The sequence below is a fragment of the Grampus griseus genome, assembly GCF_964374135.1.
Source record: "Grampus griseus genome assembly, chromosome: 1".
NCBI lineage: Eukaryota > Metazoa > Chordata > Mammalia > Artiodactyla > Delphinidae > Grampus > Grampus griseus.
In genome coordinates this window covers 132,915,981-132,937,344 of record NC_139017.1, presented here as the reverse complement: position 1 = coordinate 132,937,344, position 21,364 = coordinate 132,915,981, and the positions used below count along the sequence as shown (strand labels likewise).

Below are 21,364 nucleotides of genomic sequence, written 5' to 3'. Positions count from 1 at the left end.
TACAATGCAGGGAGAGCTAGATAATGAAGAACATTATGCCAAACAAGGAAGCTTATACTTTATCTTGAGGACAGTGGGGAGGAATCACTGAAGGTTTTAGCTAGGTATGGAGTCATCATCAGAGTTGCATTTTAGACGAACCACCCAGGAAGGAGTGCAGAAAACCTAGTTGGAGGGGGCACAATTTCAAGGCAGGAGATAAGTTAGAGGGCCAGTCCTCTAATCCAGACATTTGAAGAGGGCCTGCATAAAGTAGTAGCAGTTATGAGGGAGAAAAGCGTGCTGGTTAGAGGAATATTTAAAATAATAAATTGACAGAACCTGGTCCAAAATTAAATTTGGAAACTGAGGGAAGGAGAGGAATCAAAAATGATACCCACTCTGACTCTGCCCCCAAAATGGTTGCTTGAGCAGCCACTTAAATGAGTTTGCCTTTGGTCAAACCAAGGAGCATAGAAAGAAGAGTGAGTATATCAGAAAAGATGATGTGTGTCATAGTAGACATTTTTTAATTGAGGTCCGTTTGGGCATCCAGGAGGAAGCATTTGATGAGTGCTTGGATATTTGACATGGAACTCATCATAGAGAAATGAGCAGGAGATAAGGGCATATATTTGGAAGTCTGCAGCAATAGCTAGTTAACTGGAGCCCTGAAAGGAAGATGGGATCATCCAAGGGTATAGAAAGAATGAGAAGGGGGCCAAGGACAGGTCTCTGGGAGTCTTCATATACTTAAGGGACAAAGAGAGGAAGAGAACCAGCTAGAAAACCAAAAGAGTATTGTTGCCTGGAAACAAGGGGAGGAAAACAAATTAGTAAGAAGTGGCCAAGTGGTACAAAATGCAAAAGACATTTCAGGTAACATAAAGGCGAATAATGGTCCATTGGAGACAGCAACAAAGCGGGGATTTCTCCTCATGGTGGAGCCAGTCTCAGCAGAATGGGGCAGGCAGAATACCTATTGCAGTGGGTCAAGGAGGAACTGGAGGTAGTGTGGAAGCTTCTTTTCCAAGACTTTCTCTTACTCCTAGAAAAGGCACAAATTCTTCTGTTAGACCATGTGTTCTGATTTGGGGTTTGAAAGTACGGTCACCATACTTTGGGGCATCCTGTGAATCCAAAGAATTAAATGGTTTATGGAGAAGGAAAGTAGAGATTCCAGGGGTGCGGTATGCATTGAAGATTGTGAGCCATGAAGTCTGAAAAAAATCTTCCCTGACTCTAGAAGTGCATTTCCTGTGATGGAAAACAAGAAGGAACTATTTATTGATCAGCTATCATTTTATAGTACTCAGGACTCCATATTTAATCTTCATAGCAGCCTATAAGGTAAAAGTATTAACCCTGATAGCAAAAAAGTAAACTAGCTTGGAGAGGTTTAGTGTACCTGGTCAGCCACCTGGTATACAGTGAAGTCGCTTTGTGATTCTTGAAACTGTATTTTCTTCTTCATACACAACAGGACTAGGAAAGCAAGGATTTCTCTCTCTAAGAGAGGATAAATGAGTCTGGAGTTCATGAAAAAGAGGGAGACCTATCACTAGGAACAGTTAATATGTGATTCCCGAGCTGGAAGAGGGCAGACCGCCATTTGAGAAAGAATTGATAAAACATACAAACTGAAACAAAGTCAAAACCAAAAAAGGCACCATGCAAGGTTAAAATTATGTGAATAATGATGTGCATTTGTTATTTTAATGTTTTCCAAGTGCATTTCATTTTGAATGATATACTCAGATAGCGCACATGGTAAGGGATAATTGAAAAAACGTGCAGAAGAATGGCTGCATTCAAAGAATAAACATACAGCTGCGAGGAGGTTAGGAGTCAAAGGGGTAAGCATATGCCCCGTCCCCCAGGGATCTCATTAGTGCACGAGTGACCGTATATGTAGAGGCTAAATGAATCTCACTGTTTGCAAAGACCCACAGTAAATGAGACAATGACAAATCAATAGTAATTAGGCCGACAGGTTCTTATTGACCCAGATGTCTGAAACCAAATGCCCTGCTCTGAGATTCCTTGAGAGACAAAAGATTTATAGACATGTGCTTCTTCTTTTTTTTAATCCCTTTACTCTAAGTGCAGTGATGCTCTTCTGAAGTTCAGTGTTGCTAGAATTAGTGCAGACTCTTGACTTCTGGCTGGAAAGGATGTTCTTGTGGCCATCGTTGGCCATGTGACTGTGTTGGACCAGGAGCAGAGAGAGCTGGGAGATAGAAAACCAGGGTGTGATCGTATTCTCCCCACATATGTGGTTCTGGCCCTACCTTCCATGGAGACCTCAGAGGATCCTTTCTTAACACTATCATAGAATCATTCTAAAACAGAGTTTGAATGTAGGGCTTTGACAAATAATTCCTGGCTAGGGATACAGAATCACAGAGAGGGTTTAACTTTGGACTCCGTCACATGTCTACACGCCTTACTCATCCCCTCTGTAAAGGGGTGTTAGCGGTACTTGGTTCACTGGGCTATGTTTGAAGGCCAGAGGAGCAAGGAGCAGCAGTTGATGTTACTCTGGTCAGTGAGCCTTTTCCCAAGAAGATCTTCATCTTCTAATATGATGTAGGGCCGAAGATTTTTACAGACGGGAATGAGGAGTCAGGGCAAGAAGCAAGGAGAGTGCCTGGTAGGCTGGACTGCCCTTGCCTCCGCCCAGCACACTTCTCACACTTACACACGTGTGCACACACACATTCTCACACTTACACACACACACGCACTCACATAGAACAGTTTTGTTTTTCTATATTTTCTATCTTGGAGTTCCACATAAAGTTTTTATTTAATAGGTGTTTGAAAACCACTACTCGTTTGTTTCTTTCTTTACACTTAGTTTAGAAAACTTTTAGGAATTTCATGGGATCCGGAGGGACACTCACAGTGTCACAAAACTAGAACTAGAAATCGCTGAGCTGCACTCCTAAAACATTTTAAATGTAAATAATAAATATTATCTTATGTATCTTAGATATCAACCTCCCTTGGTCATTGATCTCCTATACTTTTTTCCTACCATTATTCAAGCCATGTTTAAGGCTGTGGTTCCAAGGACACCAGTGGGAAGTGGCATGGGATGCCAACCCACTTTCTTCTAGAATTGTCAGTTCAAGAGAAGGAAGCACCTTTAAAGAGGGGAAGGGTAACGAACTTTTGTGTCATGCAGTGAGATTTCACCCAGTGAGGTATTTTATACCCATTATATGCATGGGAAAACTGAAGCTCAGAGAGGTTAAGTCACTGGCCCATTTTACCCAGCTAGGACAGGTAGAACCAGCATCTGAATGCAGGACTGCCTTGACTCCCACGCCCATCATCTCTGTCTCCCTCTCAGGTAAATAGACTGAGAGAATGAGAAAGGTCATCTGGCTCCCTCATTCTACATGTGAAGAAACGAAGGCTTAAAGAGAGAAAGAACTAGTGCAATGTCATTTGGTAGGTTTAGGTTGGAAACCAAGCCTTCTAACTCCTGATCCTAACTGCATTCACTCCATCATATCACTGCCCTTAGCAAACTCCTATCCTGAGTCGGGGAACCATCTCCATTCACCATCATATTATTATTATAATTAAGAATACTGATTTTTAAAAATCCTTGACATATGTCCAGGAGTGTACATTTTGCAAAATCCTGTATCTTCATCTACATAGTCTCCTTTGATCTTCACAAAACCCTATGAGGTCAGTTGGGCAGGGATTATGATGGTTGTTTTTACAGATGCAAAGAGAGTGGTTCAGAAAGTTTGAATAACTTCCTCACAGTAGTGGTTACACACCTACAATGGAGTAAAGCCATTCTTGGATCTGGTCTTCTGAGTCCAAACCTTTCCACCTTCCACCAGGACAGGCCTCCAATCCTTGACGAGAGTACAGCGTGATTTGAGAGTGTGGTTTGCTGATTTCTATGGGTTGGGGTGGTTTTTGTGCTGAAGCTTTTGGGACCCTGCTTACTTTCTGGATTTGATATGGGAGTACAAATGATTTCTTTCTACAGAGCAATTTGCTCCCTGACCCTACCCACCCACCCCCTTTTAAAAACAAAATCCACTTCTCTTCCAGATGCCAGAGTATATATGCATATTTGAACAGTCACCTGGATCTGATTAAGAAGACTCAGCCCGTGGGTTTCCTCACTGTTGATTTACATGTTTGGCCAGATTTCCATGGCAACCGGTCTCCCTTAGCAGATCTGACACTAAAGGGCATGGTAAGTAACAGTCAGTCCTTGCATGAAGGTGAAGGCGGGCCAAAGGGCTACAGAGTTTGAAAGAAGCAAAGTGAGGAGAAGGCAAAAGAGGAAAAATAAACAAAGCCGGCCAACAGCCCACTGGCTTCTTGCAGATGCATTGCTGTTGGGAAGGCTCTTGCCGCTCCTCAGGATGATCTGCTGGAAGTTCTCATTGTTTCTGAGCCACCCTTGAGAGCGTTCGAAGCAGGATTTCTTACATGTGGCTACTGCTGCCTCTTTGTCCCACGGAGCGGCTGGAGGTCGCGAGCCCCTGCCTATGTAATCTTTGTATTTACATCAGTTTGAAGAGTCATGTTCTCCATCTCCATCTCCAGGCTGCCGGGTGAGTAAGTGGTAAATGTTACGACCTATGGTCTAGCTTACCGCAGCCACCCGTCTGCCTAGGCCCTGAGTCAGGGCTGCTCAGAATGCATGCCAACATTATTAGGGTTTCAGATAAACTTTGGTAGAAGTAAAATAAAATTAATAACTTAAGTTGGTGGTGAAATTCAGCTCTTAGTGACCTTCAGAGTCACTTCTAGTGCAGATATTTGGGGCCGGAGGGGCCAGGATGACCTTGGTGGAAGAGCTCACAATCACCTAAGCTAAGAGGTAACATCCTGATGGCCAGGTGAAACCGGTTGCCTAAGAATAGCTTAGACACAGAGAATTGTGTTTGAGGATGGATGAAGCATGTGAAAGCTAGGGAAAAAGAGCTAAGCTACAGTTCCAAGAGGCCAGGAGAGGCCACAAACAAGAAAAGAGGCCATGAATTCAGAACTCACATGTCAAGAAGTGGAGAGCAGAGGGTGAGGTGCATCAAGGCGGGGGTTTAGAATGGAGGCCATGAGCAGTGCAAGGTTTATGCAGTGCGTGACAGTGGAGCAGGCCTGCTGGCTTGAGGAACTTCAAAACTTAACAGGCTTTGGCTTTGTGATTAATTCTATTGAGAATATTTTAAATATTTTTATGAGGCCAACAGAAAGACCCAATCTTTATTTTCATTACCTACTTGACATAAGCAACTTCTGCTAATAAAAGGGAGTCATGGTGGAAAGAAAAGAAATTGGACATAGCGAAAGTGATGTCTGTCTGGAGTCCATGAAGTGCGGCCCACACAACAAATAATGGTCTCGGCCTCCTGTTTGGCCCATGGAAGCAGAAGAGGAATGTCTGGAGAGGGCCACGTGGCCACAGGCTATAGCTAGAAAGCCATACTTTCAGGCAACTGGCTTTCTGGGTACAAACAGAGGTTAGGGGAAGCACACATTTTGTATGAGTACCAAAATCCATGTCTTAATTAGAGACAAATATCTAAAGCCAAATATAGGAGACACTTAAAATGTTAAAGAAGTGAAGAAGCATGACCAGTTCATAAAATGACCCCCAAACAAAGCAGGGTTGTATCTTAAAATGATTGCAGCTCTGAAGTCCAGGGCTTGGATCTGGAGTCCTTCCTTTGGGGTCCTTTCCTTGCCAATACCTGCTGTACCAGCTTCATCATCCAGCATGGCAGGTGCCATGGCTTCCTAGTGGCTTTTGTCTGTGTTAAAACCAACCCTGACATCCAGAAACTTAAGAATTACCGTCATTAGGATTCCAATAAAGGTAGCCCGAACACAGACTAGAATGCCAAAGGAAACAATGGAGTGCTTTTAAGACTGTCTGTCTCATTAGAATAAGTATGAATAAGTATGTAATCACCGAAGGAGACTTCTTGCACGGGGACATATGCCCAATGGTATTAAAAATGCTGGTATATTTATCTTTTTAAAAGTTCTGTTGTTTTATAAACATACCTTATACATCACCTGATGTTTCTTAGCAGTGATTTCCCTTAATAACTGCCCTTGGGTTAGCCTTACCTTTGAATAGCTGTCATTTGATGAATTTACCTCACAACACTGGAAGGAGAAGATGACCTAGATAAGATAGAAGGAAGGAAATTCTGGGCTAAAAATTTTCCCCAGGGCTTCCCTGGTGGCGCAGTGGTTGAGAATCCGCCTGCCGATGCAGGGGACACGGGTTCGTGGCCCGATCCGGGAGGATCCCACATGCCGCGGAGTGGCTGGGCCCGTGAGCCATGGCCGCTGAGCCTGCGCGTCCGGAGCCTGTGCTTCGCAACGGGAGAGGCCACAACAGTGAGAAGCTTGCGTAACGCAAAAAAAAAAAAAAAAAAAAAAAAATTTCCCCCAAATCTCTCTTTTTTTAAAATTTTTATTTTATATTGGAGTATAGTTGATTTACAATGCTGTGTTAGTTTCAGGTATACAACAAAGTGATTCAGTTATACATATACATATATCTATTCTTTTTCAGATTCTTTTCCCATTTAGGTTATTACAGAATATTGAGTAGAGTTCCCTGTGCTGTACAGTAGGTCCTTGCTGATTATTTTATATATAGTAGTGTGTATGTGTTAATCCCAACCTCCTATCTTGCCTCCCCCGTACCTTTCCCCTTTGGTAACCATAAGCTTGTCTTCCAAGTCTGTGAGTCTGTTTGTTTTGTAAATAACTTCATTTGTATCATTTTTGTAGATTCCACATATAAGTGATATTGTATGATATTTGTCTTTCTCTTTTCAACTTACTTCACATAGTATGATAATCTCTAGGTCCATCCATGTTGCTGCAAATGGCGTTATTTCATTCTTTTTATGGCTGAGTAATATTCCATCGTATATATATAACACATCTTCTTTCTCCATTCATCTGTTGATGGGCGTTTAGGTTGCTTCCATGTCCTGGCTATTGTAAATAGTGCTGCAGTGAACATTGGCGTGCATGTATCTTTTCTAATTACGGTTTTCTCTAGGTATATACCATATATATCATATGGTAGTTCTATTTTTAGTTTTTTAAGGAACCTCCATACTGTTCTCCATAGTGGCTATATCAATTTACATTCCCACCAAAAGTGTAGGAGGGTCCCCTTTTCTCCACACCCTCTCCAGCATTTATTGTTTGTAGACTTTTTGATGAAGGCCATTCTGACTGGTATGCAGTGATATCTCATTGCAGTTTCAATTTGCATTTCTCTAATAATTAGCAATGTTGGCATCTTTTCACATGCTTTTTGCACATCTGTGTGTCTTCTTTGGAGAAATATCTATTTAGATGTTCTGCCCACTTTTTGATTGTGTTGTTTGTTTTTTTGATATTAAGCTGCATGAGCTGTTTGTATATTTTGGTGATTAATCCATTGAAGGTTGCTTTGTTTGCAAGTACTTTCTCCCATTCCATAGGTTGTCTTTTTGTTTTGTTTATGGCTTCCTTTGCTGTGCAAAAGCTTTTAAGTTTAATTAGGTCCCATTTATTTATTTTTGTTTTTATTTTCACTACTCTAGGAGGTGGATCCAGAAAGATATTGCTGTGATTTATGTCAAAGGGTGTTCTGCCTAAGTTTTCCACTAAGAGTTTTACAGTGTCTGGCATTACATTTAGGTCTTTAATCCATTTTGAGTTTATTTTTGTGTATGGTGTTAGGGAGTGTTCTAATTTCATTCTTTTACATGTAACTATCCAGATTCCCCAGCACCACTTATTGAAGAGACTGTCTTCTCTCCATTGTATATTCTTGCCTTCTTTCTCATAGATTAATTGACCACAGGTGTGTGAGTTTATTTCTGGGCTTTCTATCCTGTTCCATTGATCTATATTTCTGTTTTTGTGCCAGTACCACACTGTTTTGGTGACTGTAGCTTTGTAGTATAGCCTGATTCCTCCAGCTCTGTTCTTCTTTCTCAAGATTATTTTGGCTATTCAGAGTCTTTTATGTTTCTATACACATTTAAAATTTTTTTGTTCTAGTTCTCTGAAAACTGCCATTGGTAATTTGATGGGGATTGCATTAAATATGTAGAGTGCCTTGGGTAGTATAGTCATTTGGACAATACTGATTCTTCCAGTCCAAGAACATGGTATATCTTTCTATCTGTTTATGTCATCTTTGATTTCTTTCATCAGCATCTTATAGTTTTCAGAGTACAGGTCTTTTGCCTCCTTAAGTAGGTTTATTCCTAAGTATTTTATTCTTTTTGATATGATGATAAATGGGATTGTTTCCTTAATTTCTCTTTCTGATGTTTCATTGTTGGTGTATAAAAATACAACAGATTTTTGTGTATATTAAGTTTGTATCCTGCAACTTTACCAAATTCACTGATGAGCTCTAAGTAGTTTTATCATAGCCTCTTTAGGATTTTCTATGTATAGTATCATGTCATCTTCAGACAGTGACTGTTTTACTTCTTTTTCAGTGTTGATTCCTTTTATTTCTTTTTCTTCTCTGATTGCCATTGTTAGGACTTCCAAAACTATGTTGAATAAAAGTGGCGAGAGTGCACATCCTTATCTTTTTCCTGATCTTAGAGGAAATGCTTTCAGCTTTTCACTGTTGAGTATGATGTTAGCTGTGAGTTTGTCATATATGGCCTTATTATGTTGAGGTAGGTTCCTTCTATGCCCATTTTCTGGAGAGTTTTTATCCTAAATTGGTATTGAATTTTGATGCAAGATTTTTTTGCATCTATTGAGATGCTCATATGGTTTTTATTCTTCATTTTGTTGATGTGGTGTATCGCACTGACTGATTTGTGGATATTGAAAAACTCCTTGCATCTCTGGGATAAATCCCACTTGATCATGGTGTATGGTCCTTTCAGTGTATTGTTGGATTTGGTTTGCTAGTATTTTGTTGAGGATTTTTGCATCTATGTTCAAATCCCTTTCCCTCAGTCCAATTTTGGATAACATCAAAATAATCACCCTGAATCTATTTATCATGTTACGCTTTTGCCAGAACCTACAATGTGACTACTTTTTCCAACATTCATTCACAAAATGTGTATTTGGTGCTTACTTTGTAGCAAGTACTGCTGAAGTATAATCCTTACATTCATGGAGCATATTTCAAGGGAGGGAGGTGCTTGATAAAATGTTAAGTTAAAAAAATACGTAACATCTAGAATGTCAAGAAAATCCCAGTAGGGCAAGAACCATATGTGATTTTTTCTTTGGGCTCCTGAAATATTTCTCTGAGCACATACTAAGTGCTTAATATGTACTTATTGATAATTGATAGTCAACATGGAGATAATAAGAGGTCATCTGTTGGCTTAGAAAAAATATACATGTGAACAATTTGCTAATTCTAAATGAATTAGATTGCTACTGACTCGTACTATCCCTATGATCAGTAGCTAAAACCAGTCATAATGTCCGGGTAAATGAAGATAAGAAGTTTCCATTTTATTATAATTATGAGTGCCTTTGTTCATCGATGAATTAACTAATTATTTTAACAAATACAGGCCCTGTTATAGTTGGTGGGGGATATAAGTAACTGGACACAACTCCAGCTTTCAGGAGCATTAGTGTTTTGGTGGGGTCGGGGAAGAGAGGCAGGCAGAATATATAAACAAGCAATGGGGATACAGGGTCAACCTCCAGGTGCCACTCATTGCCCAGCGCTCCTTAGACGTGTGGTAGATGATAACCTAACATGGTCTCAGCACTCAGATAGGAGGCTTCAAATAGGAGGTGACATTGACACTGTGTGAAATAGGGAACGGGGTCTGGGACCAAGGGAATCATAGTATGTGCAGTGCTCTAGAGGGAGGAGAGCATGGCGTGTGAATGTTCACGATTTTTTTTATATCATTGTCTAACCAGTGATAGATTGCATTTAGCATTTTATCTAGGTAATTAAAAAAAGGCCTTCTCAGAGAATGACTGGCCACTCCCTGTTCTCCTTCTGCTTCAGCAGCATCACACTCTCCCAGTTCTTTTCTCTCCCCTCGTTCTCTCACCCTTGTTAGACATTCATCCATTCAGAAAATGCTGATGGGTCACCTACTATGTGCAGGCCTATGCCAAGCTGAGGGAACACCAAGAAGAAAAGAAACTGTACCTGTTCCAAGTTCACATGAAAATGGGGGAAATAATATTGTACATGTGTGAGAGTGTGCATATGTGTGTATGTACATAACGTATGATCCCTGTAATGCAGACATCTATACAAGCCGAAGGAGGTGCTCAGTAAATATCTGATTTTGAATTATTTTTTTAGGTGGCATTTGGGCAGCAAACCCTGATGCAGCCTTTCTCTGCGTCACTTGAAAATACCTGTGAAGATAAAAAAAAATAAAAAGCGTAAACTCATTCTGACTTTAACAATTAAGATGACTTTCAACTAGGAAAACTAGAATTGACAATCTCAGAGAGAATCTGGGAAGATCTTCCAGAATCTAAAAGACTAAATGTAACTTGTTTGATAATCATAATATCTGACATGAAAACAAAATAAACCACCAGCCTTGCAAAAGTTGGGACCTCTCCACTTTCCGGTCCCTAGCTTAAAAATGCAAGGTCCCTTTAAGCCTAAAAACAGAGCAGTCATCCCTCTCCTGTGCTGCTGATGGTTAAGGTTTTTTGTTCTGTTTTGTTTTGCTTTTTGGAAGCAGCCAGTGAGTTTAATTTCCCAGAACTCCTCCGCAACCCGGACCTTACCTTCCCTTTCACGTCAATCCATTAGAAAACTGCCAACCCAAGTAGACAACTGGGCTGGAAGTCTGATTTAGAATGAATGGTGATGCACTGCAGTTCTAAGGACCCTAAATCAAAGTCTGTTAAAGGGGCAGAGATAGGGAAACCCTGTGAATTTGAAGGAGGGGTGTAGTTTTGCATGTCTACCCTCTGTCCTAGGATTAGAAAGCAGGGCAGTGGTGATCCACCTCCGGGCAACAGAGGTACACAAAATAAAAACTGCTGAACTCTGGGAATTGGCAACTAGCTATAAATCTAAAGAGGCAAATCCAAGTTACAGTTAGCGGGGCTGAGAGTAAATTGTGTACTGTATGCTGGGAAACACTGAATATGTATAGCGCTCTTGTTAAAATGAATTTAAAAGGTAATAAAGTGAGTCCATTAGGAAAAACATGTTGCACACAAAGAAAAAGAAATATCATTTTGAACACTTAAGGGAAAGGCCTCTTAAAAATTACTTACTACTGAAACCAAAAGAAAATATTTTAAAACTCCTTTGCATATTCAATAGGATTTCTTTTTAAAAGCACATCTCTATGAAAGAGAGCAGAAACTTATTAGGAAAAAAAATGAGTTCAGATGGAAAGGCAATGGAATGAGGGGAGAAAAAGGAAATGATAAAGACAGCTAAAAATACAAAAGCAGAATTAAAACTTGCATTGAAGGTTTTAATGCAAAACACATAATTTTTCCTGAAGAAAATAAGATCAGAGCTGTCATAAGACATAGTATATATTTTAAATTTTTTAGAAAAAAATTTTGATGTAGGGGCTATGGCTTCTTTTCTTTTTAATTTCAACAGTGCTTAGGTCAAAGATAGGCACTGAATAATTGCCTGTGGTTAAGCAGTTAGTTCAGTCTTCACTTGTCAAGTGAGGAATGAACAGTGATCTGTTCAAGGTCACAACACCGAGAAATAGCAGAGCTTAGATGAAAACAGGAATCCCGACTTTTAGGATGCACACTCATGAGCCTCCCTTAGCTCATACCTCTGGACTTCACGGAATGCACTGACTGTAAAACGTGAGTCCCCACAGTTCCATCATGCCTGGTTTCACACTGAACCACACTCTGCAGCCCGGTCCCTGCTCCCCTGTCTTGACCACCAGCCTTCTCACTCGTTCTCCCATTTTTCCCCTTACCCTGATTCTTGGATTTAAGCTCTGACCCTGTCTCTTCTCAGTAATAGTTCTCTTTTTCTTTCCACCCTCACTGACTCAGATTTCAAAAGTAATCACCACTCCTGGTTTGACCTGGCTCTAAACCCTTCCGCTTTAGGTGCCTACCCTTATAAGTAGGAACAGGGCATACCCCAGGAATCCTTCCATTAGGCTCGATAGAATCATTTTCTTTTGTCTGGTAAGAGTTGGCTCCCTGCCATGTCCCTAGCTGTTTCATTTCTCCATTGGTGATGCATATGTTGACCTGCAGCACTGGGCTAAAAAGAGGTGGCGGTTATGGGGTGGGCAACTTAATAGTATGCTTAGACCAAGTAGCCGGCAATGTAAATATTTCTCCTTGCCACTTGATAAATGAGGCACGGAGAGGTAAGGGCTGTACGTATGATGTTTGAAAGAAGCAGAGGCTTGGGTAATAGCAATCAGTCACAAGACAGTTAACACCAGTGATTCTACGTTCTTTACAAACGAAACAAAACAATGCTTTTTAAAGAAATATGACGTGGTCACACATAAAGAGATGAAGCTAAATACCAGGAATGGTTGCATGCTTCAGAGAGTTTGTGTATGTGTGATTGTTCTTATTCTGAATGGTTGGTTAGATAACTTTTACTCTAGTGAAGCAGTAAAGTGAGCCCAGGATTTGAAGCCAGACCTGTGTTGGCATCCTGGCTTGAAAATGTGCCAGTTGTGTGACCTCTGAGGTTAGCTCTGTGAGGTCTGTCTGCTCATCAGTAAGCAGGTGCGGCACAGGCTTCCTTGCAGGGTCGTTGTCAGAATCAAATGGAGAGACTGTCACACAGCAGACAGACAGCAACAGCAGCTGCTTTTGAACCTGTAGCTCCTGCTGAGTGGCCCTTACCTGCATGTTTACAAGATGGCCTTTGAACCCCGGGCAGCCAATCATGAGCCGCCCACCTTAGTCCCAGGACCAGTGGGGCCTTCCAGTCACGGAGGTCACCAGCCATGAGCAATCCGCTAGAGAGGCTGAACAATCACTTGGTCCATCACAGGAACCAAGTTTCATACAGGTGTAGAGATTAGTCTTCTCTACTTAAGTATTTAAGTCTTTGGCCCTCAGTTTCCTCAGCAACACAGTAAGCAGCTCAACTCTGGTATACCTTACAAAACAGCTAGAGCTGGAGGAGTTGTGAAAGAGTCCTTGCCTCCTTGTATACATGACCAGTTTTTATTCTCAAATTAATATGACCTCTTTGTTATGGTGGTGTTTTTTGAAAAGTTCTGTTCCTGAAATGCCCACTCAAAGAAATAAATTACCTCAGAGATATATCAGGCCGTGAGAACACACCATATTCACCAATTGGTTGAAACGTGTTTTTCCTGCTTCACTTTGCAAGTACAACACTACCCAGAACGGAAAGTTATTTTCTGGTTCTTTGAAGAGCTGTGATTTCTAACATAAGGCCATATGCCGCTCAAACTGCTAGAGAGGTTGAGTGCTGTTCCAAGCGTTCTTCAAAGCAAGTACAAAGCAACGTGCATGTGGAAAACTGGGAGAGAGTCAGGAAAGAAGCGTTAAGAGATCTTAGCCAGTTCCCAGAGTGACTCCCAGCTAGAGACAGGCATCACTAAACAGAGTCAGACGCGGTGGAGTCAGCGACTCGGATGAGTATTTGCAAGAGCTCAGGAGAAGTCAGGGGCTGAATCCCTGTGGCTTCCTCCGGTGGGGAGATGCATGATGGAGCTGGAAGCTCATGGGCCAATTAAGCAGCCTCTGAGTGATATATTTTAAGCCTTGGAAACACATGGATTCTTTGATACGAGTTTGTTGATGTTTCTGTTATGATATAATGCTGTTTTATGTACCATGTTTTACATATTGTTTTTCCCTATGAAAAATTGAATCCTATAATGAAGCTTAATTTCCTCAGTATCGTTTAACTGGTTTTGGATAATGTATTTTTTTATTGAAGCAACTAATTTACCGGCTGGTATTGTGATTTGTAATACGTGCTGTTTTTTCAGGGACCGTGATGTACCAAACACCATGGTAGATGCTTTCCAAGCATCATCACCAACTTCCCTTATAACCCTGCAAGACAGTGTAGTTACTGCATTGAAAGGAATGGAGAATCTGAGGGTCAGAGAGTCTAAGTAATTTACTCAGAGGAGAAAAGAACAGAACTGGTAGTAGAACCCAGTCAGTTCAAACCGAGGTCACTGACATTCTCTGAGAGGAAAAAAATGAAAAACTAGATCTTTATATTTTTGGCATTCCTTTGGCTCTGTTTTCAATATGTCTGAAATATTTCTCCCTCATTTTAGTGATTTTTTTAAAAATGATTTTGCATTACAGAATCAGACTTTTCTTTCTTAGTGCTTTTTATCTTCGTTGTATACACCAAACAACAAATAAAACTGGGGGTGAGAGGGGTGGTGTGGACTGTGGACAGGAACCCTTCCCAAGGTAGTGTATGATGACAAAAGACTGAGGAGTGGGACTTCCATGGCAGTCCAGTGGTTAAGACTTCACCTTCCAGTGCAGGGGGTGTGGGTTCGATCCCTGGTCAGAGAGCTAAGATCCCACATGCCTCGTGGCCAAAAAACCAAAAAAAACCCAGAAGCAATATTGTAACATTCAATAAAGACTTTTATAAAATGGTCCACATCAAAAAAACTCTTTAAGAGCTTCCCTGGTGGCGCAGTGGTTGAGAGTCCGCCTGCCGATGCAGGGGACATGGGTTCGTGCCCCCGTCCAGGAAGGTCCCACATGCCGCGGAGCGGCTGGGCCCGTGAGCCATGGCCACCGGGCCTGCGCGTCCGGAGACTGTGCCCCGCAACGGGAGAGGCCACAACAGTGAGAGGCCTGCGTACCGCAAAAAGAAAAAAAAAAAAAAACTCTTTAAAAGGAAGACTGAGGAGCGAATCAGGTGGAAATCTGCCAGGAAGACCCCAGGAGATAAATAATGAGAAAGAATTAAGGCAAGAGCACCAAGGATGGTGTCCAAGTTGGTGTGTAAGTCCAAGACAGGGTTAGATGACGGCAAGTGTGGACCAGGACGGTTGACCAAAACAGCCTTGGTTACACTGGTGCAAACGTGTGTTAAAATGACTTAGATTTAGAGCATCAGAAGCAACGCAGACAAAAGCGTGAAGTGCCTGGTACATCTGGAAAACAGCAAATGGACCCGTGTTAAATGGTGTAGAGTTCACCAATAGAATAAAGTTGTGAGGGAGAATGTCAGTCCATCATGCAGTCGTCGTATGTATATTAGTTGTCTGTTTCTGCTATAATAAAATACCACAAACTTAGAGGCTTAAATTTATTATCTCACCGTTCTGTAGGTCAGAAGCCCAAGCTGGCTCAACTGGTTTCTCTGCCCCTGCTTTCACAAGACCAGAACCAGGGGCTTTTATCTGGAGGCTCTGGGAATAATCTGCTATCAAACTTCCTCAAGTTGTTGGCCAAATTCAGCTCCGTGCAGTTGTAGGACAGAGGTGCCTGTTTCCTGGCTGTCAGCCAGGGATCCTCAGCTTCGAGAGGCCACCCACATTCCTTGGCTTACTGCCCCCTTCCTCCATCTTCAAAGCCAGCAGTGGTGGATCAGGTCCTTCCCATGCTTTGAATCTCTCTGATTTCCACTTCTACCTCATCTCTCCTGCTTTATTCTTCTGCCGTATCTCTTGACTGACTCTTTTGTCTTCCTCTTCTGCTTTTAAGAGTTTATGTGATTACATTGTGCCCAACTGGATAATCCAGGATAATCTCCCTATTTTAAGGTCAACTGGCTAGTAACTAGTTCCACCTGCAAAGTCCCTCTACAGCAGTGCCCAGATTAGTGTTTGAGTAATCAGGGGATGGGGACCTTGGGGGAGGGGGAAACATCTTTAGAATTCTGCCTATGACATTGTATTAACACATTTATGTGCATTTCCCATTTCTGGGTGAGTTTTCGGCAATGTGTCCATTCCTGATACTGATACCTATAAATATTTTCAGGGAAATTTGTCCCCCTTTCTCTTCCAGGCTGCTGACTATCTCAGACCTGTTCTCCAGTCCCTGGCCTCTATCCAGAGGTTTTCCAGAAATCTCTCTGATCCTCCTCATTTCCTTGCTATCCGGTCATCAGCGCCTCCTGCATTATTGACTAAACAGACAGCATTTTTTTTGCCCCTTTGTGTTCTGAAAAACTTTCAATCAATTCCCTTGAGCCTTGGATACCCCCTCAAGCTCTGATGACCTAGAAAATCTCAGGATAGGGAATCCTGTTTTCTTGTCTTTTGTAATCTTTAGAAACCCCTTGAGATCTATTTCTAAGCCTTTTTTTTTTTTCTTAGCAACATATATAACTACTTAAATTCTTTTAACAACTAAGAAGGGAAAAACTTAGCTAACTAAATTACTGATATATTTGTTTATAATCTCAACTACTCCAGGGCATATGGACATATAATTCACAATACCCAGGTTTAGGGCAATCATTTCTATAATTTATTGTGCATTAGGACCTTGTTAAAAATGCAAAATTCTGGGCCCACACCAAAAGTTCAGTAAATCAGGAGATGGATCACAGGAAATCTGCCTTCAACTCAGATCCCGGGAAAGAGTTAAGAGATGTGCCTAAATTCGCACAGCTGCCAAGTGGCAGCAGGATTTAAGCTGAAGTCCAGGATGTAGATCATCTGTCTTTCCCGTTCACAGAGTAAATGGAAGTGTGTAGGTTGATAAGGACTAAGGCTTCTCCAAGGAGTCCTTGCACATGAGTCTCCCACTGTCCTATTCCTGGGTGCTCATCAAGGGCACACTGCTTCTCCACACTCCTAGACATCCAGACCTTTCTCCTATGATCCTGATGCTGATGGCCAGCACACGTTCTACCCTACGTTCCCCACCCTGTACAACCACTGGTCTTCAGTCCCCATCGCTAATACCCTGACAGTACCCACAGCATGTTGCAGGAGATCCTTTATTGCTGTATCCCAATTAATGAATGGGGTTGAGCCCCTCATTGCACTTCAAGAGAAAGGGAGTGAACATTTATTAAGAGAAAAGGAAAGAGAATGAACATTTATTAAGCACTGCAAGTGTCTAGGTCTTGTCGATTTGGTACAGCTTGCTGAAAAAGTAAGGCGCCGTGCAAACGGTAGCTCATTTTTTTTAATTAATTATTTTTGGCTGTGTTGCGTCTTCGTTTCTGTGCGAGGGCTTTCTCTAGTTGTGGCATGCGGGGGCCACTCTTCATCGTGGTGCATGGGCCTCTCACTATCGCGGCCTCTCTTGTTGTGGAGCACAGGCTCCAGATGCGCAGGCTCAGTAGTTGTGGCTCACGGGTCTAGTTGCTCCGTGGCATGTGGGATCCTCCCAGACCAGGGCTCGAACCCGTGTCCCCTGCATTGTCAGGCAGGTTCTCAACCACTGCGCCACCAGGGAAGCCCAAACGATAACTCATTTAATCATGAAGCACCTTGAAGTATTATTATTCCTATTTTACAGATGAAAAAAAAAAAAATGAGGCTCAGAGTGGTTACAAAACTCACAGTGTCCTGCAAGCAGTTAGAGGGAATGTTGAGATGTAAAGCCATGTGTCTTACTCCAGAGCACATCATCTTTCTGTTCACCTACACTTCTCTTCTAAGCTCAGACATCCCAATAGTATTTACATAAACATTTTATAATCATTATCTAGGAGGTTGAAATTGTCCATTGCAGTTCACATCTTTTTGGCCACCGTATGCCACTTTCACACACCTCTAAATATTAACTATGAGTGTTTTCTATTACAGTCCTCTTTTCACAATAGCCAAAATAAATAAAATGTGCTTACCATTGCAGCTCTCCATGGGGCTTCCCCACACATTTCACTCTCTCGCCCAAGCATTCGAAAGAGACACGTGCACATCTATAAACAAATTCCTTCCACTTATGCTTCCTTCCCAGTTTTTCTTACTGATAGAACCATTCAGCCTTCAGCCAAGGGTATAGGCTTCTCTGGCCTATCCCAACTTTCTCACTGGTTACAAAGCTGCACCTCTCCCAGGACATCCCTGACTTTCTCAGGGCACTGCCACCTGCATACCATGACAGCTCCCTGAGGGTCCTCTGTAGCCTCCTGAGTGGTCCACATGGCAGGCACTCCTTAGAAAGTTCCTTCTTAAGCTGACTGCCATTTGATTTTTGTCAGGGTGGGGCTGGGATTCCTGATACTTGAGAGAGAATCAAATGATGATCTGCCCTTCTAGTGTCTCCATTTGCAAATCAGGTAAGATGTCAAGGAAGTAGGGATCCTGGACCATAGTAATTTCACAGTTTAGAGAGGTGTCTTTCACTGAGTCACATTTCAACTCCATGGCCCTGGTGTTAGTGGTGAGGGAATGTTGGAAAGAGCTATGGGAGAACCATGTTTGCTTATTTATTCCCTTTGGATGCTGAATACCTTCCATATGGTGGTCCATGTAATAAATTCCTTCTAGAAATTCTTCCCAGGAATAAGTTTGTCTCTCTTGAAGCATAGGTATGTTTCATTTGTCATAAAAGAAAGGCTACGTCATCCATTATATGTCCCTCTTTTGCCATAGCTACTAGTAAGCAAGCTCAGGAGTTAAATTTAGTGCTCATTTACACTGATGATCTCATTCTCAATTTCTGAAGATAAGAAGCTATCTTCTCTTTCCTTCCTATGATTTTGAATCTCTGAAGGCACTAGAAATTTAGAGAAGGGCCCTTGACATCTTTTTGCTTGAATATCAGTACTTTGGGGAAGTTCTCATGAATATTTGCTGGGATTAAGGAAGCAAAATCTAGTGATGTTTTACCCCTCCTCTCTTATGGGTTCTTACTAATTGAGAAGAATATCAGAGCCAGTTATTGTCAATACAGAGCCCTGGGGTTCCTAATAACTTAATAGGAGAATGACTCTTTTTTTTTTTTTTTACATCTTTATTGGAGTATAATTGCTTTACAATGGTGTGTTAGTTTCTGCTTTATAACAAAGTGAATCGGTTATACATATACATATGTTCCCATATCTCTTCCCTCTTGCGTCTCCCTCCCCCCACCCTCCCTATCCCACCCCTCCAGGCGGTCGGTCACAAAGCACCGAGCTGATCTCCCTGTGCTATGCGGCTGCTTCCCACTAGCTATCTACCTTACGTTTGGTAGTGTATATATGTCCATGCCACTCTCTCACTTTGTCACAGCTTACCCTTCCCCCTCCCCATATCCTCAAGTCCATAGGAGAATGACTCTTATATAAAAAGTCAAATTCCTCCCCTACCCGCATCACAGTTTATCCACCTCTGGCACTCGGGACCCTCCTGTAGATGGATGTGTGTCTGCCAGGCAGACACACACCCAACCACGTGGAGGGTCATGGCTTGATTCGCATCTCATTGATGACCAGCGATAGGAGGCCAGAGGCAGCCTACCTTCTGGGCTGGCTCTGGAGGAGAGCTCTAAACTGTGGCCCAATCAACTTTCCCAACAGACCACCAACAGAGATGCTGTTGAGGCCAAGCCAGTTTTGGAGATGAGTTAAAGAGAGACCATTTATGACTAGTGATCTTTACCCAGGACCAATGCTCGCCCTGGGGCTGGTTGCTCACACAGGGTGTTCAGCTGAGGGGGGCATAGGGCAGGGCTGACATCCTGTCCACTCTGCTCCTTTTTAAAATTCACTCTTCCAGATGGGATGCCTTTTGCATTTAGTCCATCTGGAGGGAGCACCTTTTTCTAATTCACACGAAGACTCCATATGAGCTACAGGGTGACTACTTTTACTCCAGTCTCGTACAAGCCACTCCTCTGATGAGGAAGGGTAAGTGTGGAGTTTGGGGGAGCGGGTAGAGTGTGCAGTAAGCAACTAGAAGTGATGGTCCAGTGTTTTCCTCTCTTGGGGCATGGAGGAAATATACCCCTCCACCTCTGTGAATATATGAGGAGCTGAGGTAGTAAATACTGTCCTCTCATAATTGTATAATATGACAGAGAAGGATAGGATGTTAGGAGAGAGAATTGTGTGCAGAAGGAAAAAGGAGCATTGAAGTGTCACTTACACATTCAGCAAATATTAACTTAGCGCCACTATGTGCCAGGCGCAGTGGCAAGCATGGGAGATACTGTGGTGAGTAACACAGTCTGTTGGGACACCTAGGTTTGGGCTTCACGAACCTCTGGACTCTCTCTTAAGCAAATTATTTTCTCCTCTGTGAAATGAACTTCTGTGATATCTGTGTTGCTCGTGTTCTCCTAGTTCTAACATTCTTATTGTTCATTTAGGTCTCTAGGGACCTTTCTGAGAGATGTTCCTTCACAGAGTTATTGGCTGGGGAACATGCATCTTTAGAGCTCCTTTCTGATTTCTCATTCAAACCTCTCATGCTCCTGTGTGTTCAAATCAAAGCCGTTATTCTCACTGACTGACCCCATGATCTTCCAAAAAAAAAAAAACCTATCAGCAGGTAGCACTACTGAATTTAGGAATACCCCCTTCCGCCAACTTAGATGAGTAATCAGAACAGCTGGAACACAAGTTGCTAAGTGAGGACAGGAAAGACTAGACACTGGCGAAGAAAGCAGGGCTGACCCCGGGCAGAATCACTCATAGAAGACAGGGAAGGTGCTTCTGCTTCAGAATGAGGGCAACGGGGGGGAGAATTTTTCACATGATCAGTTTGCATTTGAGAATAAACACTAGCTCCCTTGTAGAGAGGAACAAGCACCATTAGAAACAGGAAGGTTTGATCAGGAGCTATTTTAGCAATCGGGAAGGATACGATGGAGGCCTGGATTAAGGAGGTGAGTGACAGTGAGGACAAAGAGAGGGGATGGCTTCAAAAAAGATTCTGGAGCTCAAATGTATAGGACTTGGAGACTGATTAGATCCTGGAAGGGAGAGAAAAGTCAGGGGAAAGTGTTCCCAGGTTTCTGGTTTGGGCAGTGGAGTGGTATCTGTGCCCTGTAACAGGCCAAGGCTGACCCCTTAATCCCCGCTGCGGGTGGAATCTGGAGAGAATAATAAATGGGGCTGGAGCAATGAAGGACAGGGACCTTGGTAGACCACTAGGCTCTCCTATTTTAGTACAGACTGCATGTCACCTCCTCATTGAACTCAGGACCATATACACTGTAGGGCCTGAGAAAAAGTATGTTACATGAATTAATTTTGTAATGAAAATCTAAAGTGAACTCTGGCATTGATGCCCACCAACTTCAGACTAGGCTTGAAGAAACCAGCAGTCTTCACCCTCTAGAAATGTCCCAAGCGGACACCTTCATGCATGGGAGACATGAAAGTGAGACTGTGAACAAGTCTTGAAACCACCCAAATCCAACATCCTGTTCAGTTCTGGAATCTCTCAGAAATTGACATACTCCATATAAGCATGTGGTTCCGATTGACTCTAATGGGATTCCCTGGTAAACCACAGATTCTAAATTATCCCCTAGT

The 21,364-nt window shown here is 42.3% G+C and overlaps 1 protein-coding gene across 10 annotated transcripts in view; it reads left to right on the top strand.

The window, feature by feature from the left end:
- The window catches only part of FGGY (FGGY carbohydrate kinase domain containing), a 421,541-nt gene that overhangs the window by 308,598 nt on the left and 91,579 nt on the right, over positions 1 to 21,364 (top strand). For all 10 annotated transcript variants that reach the window (XM_082669259.1, XM_082669261.1, XM_082669262.1 and 7 more), the window contains one exon: positions 4,063 to 4,210. In XM_082669259.1, coding sequence (XP_082525385.1) covers positions 4,063 to 4,210 — 148 coding nt within the window. The remainder of the gene's footprint in view (positions 1 to 4,062; positions 4,211 to 21,364) is intronic.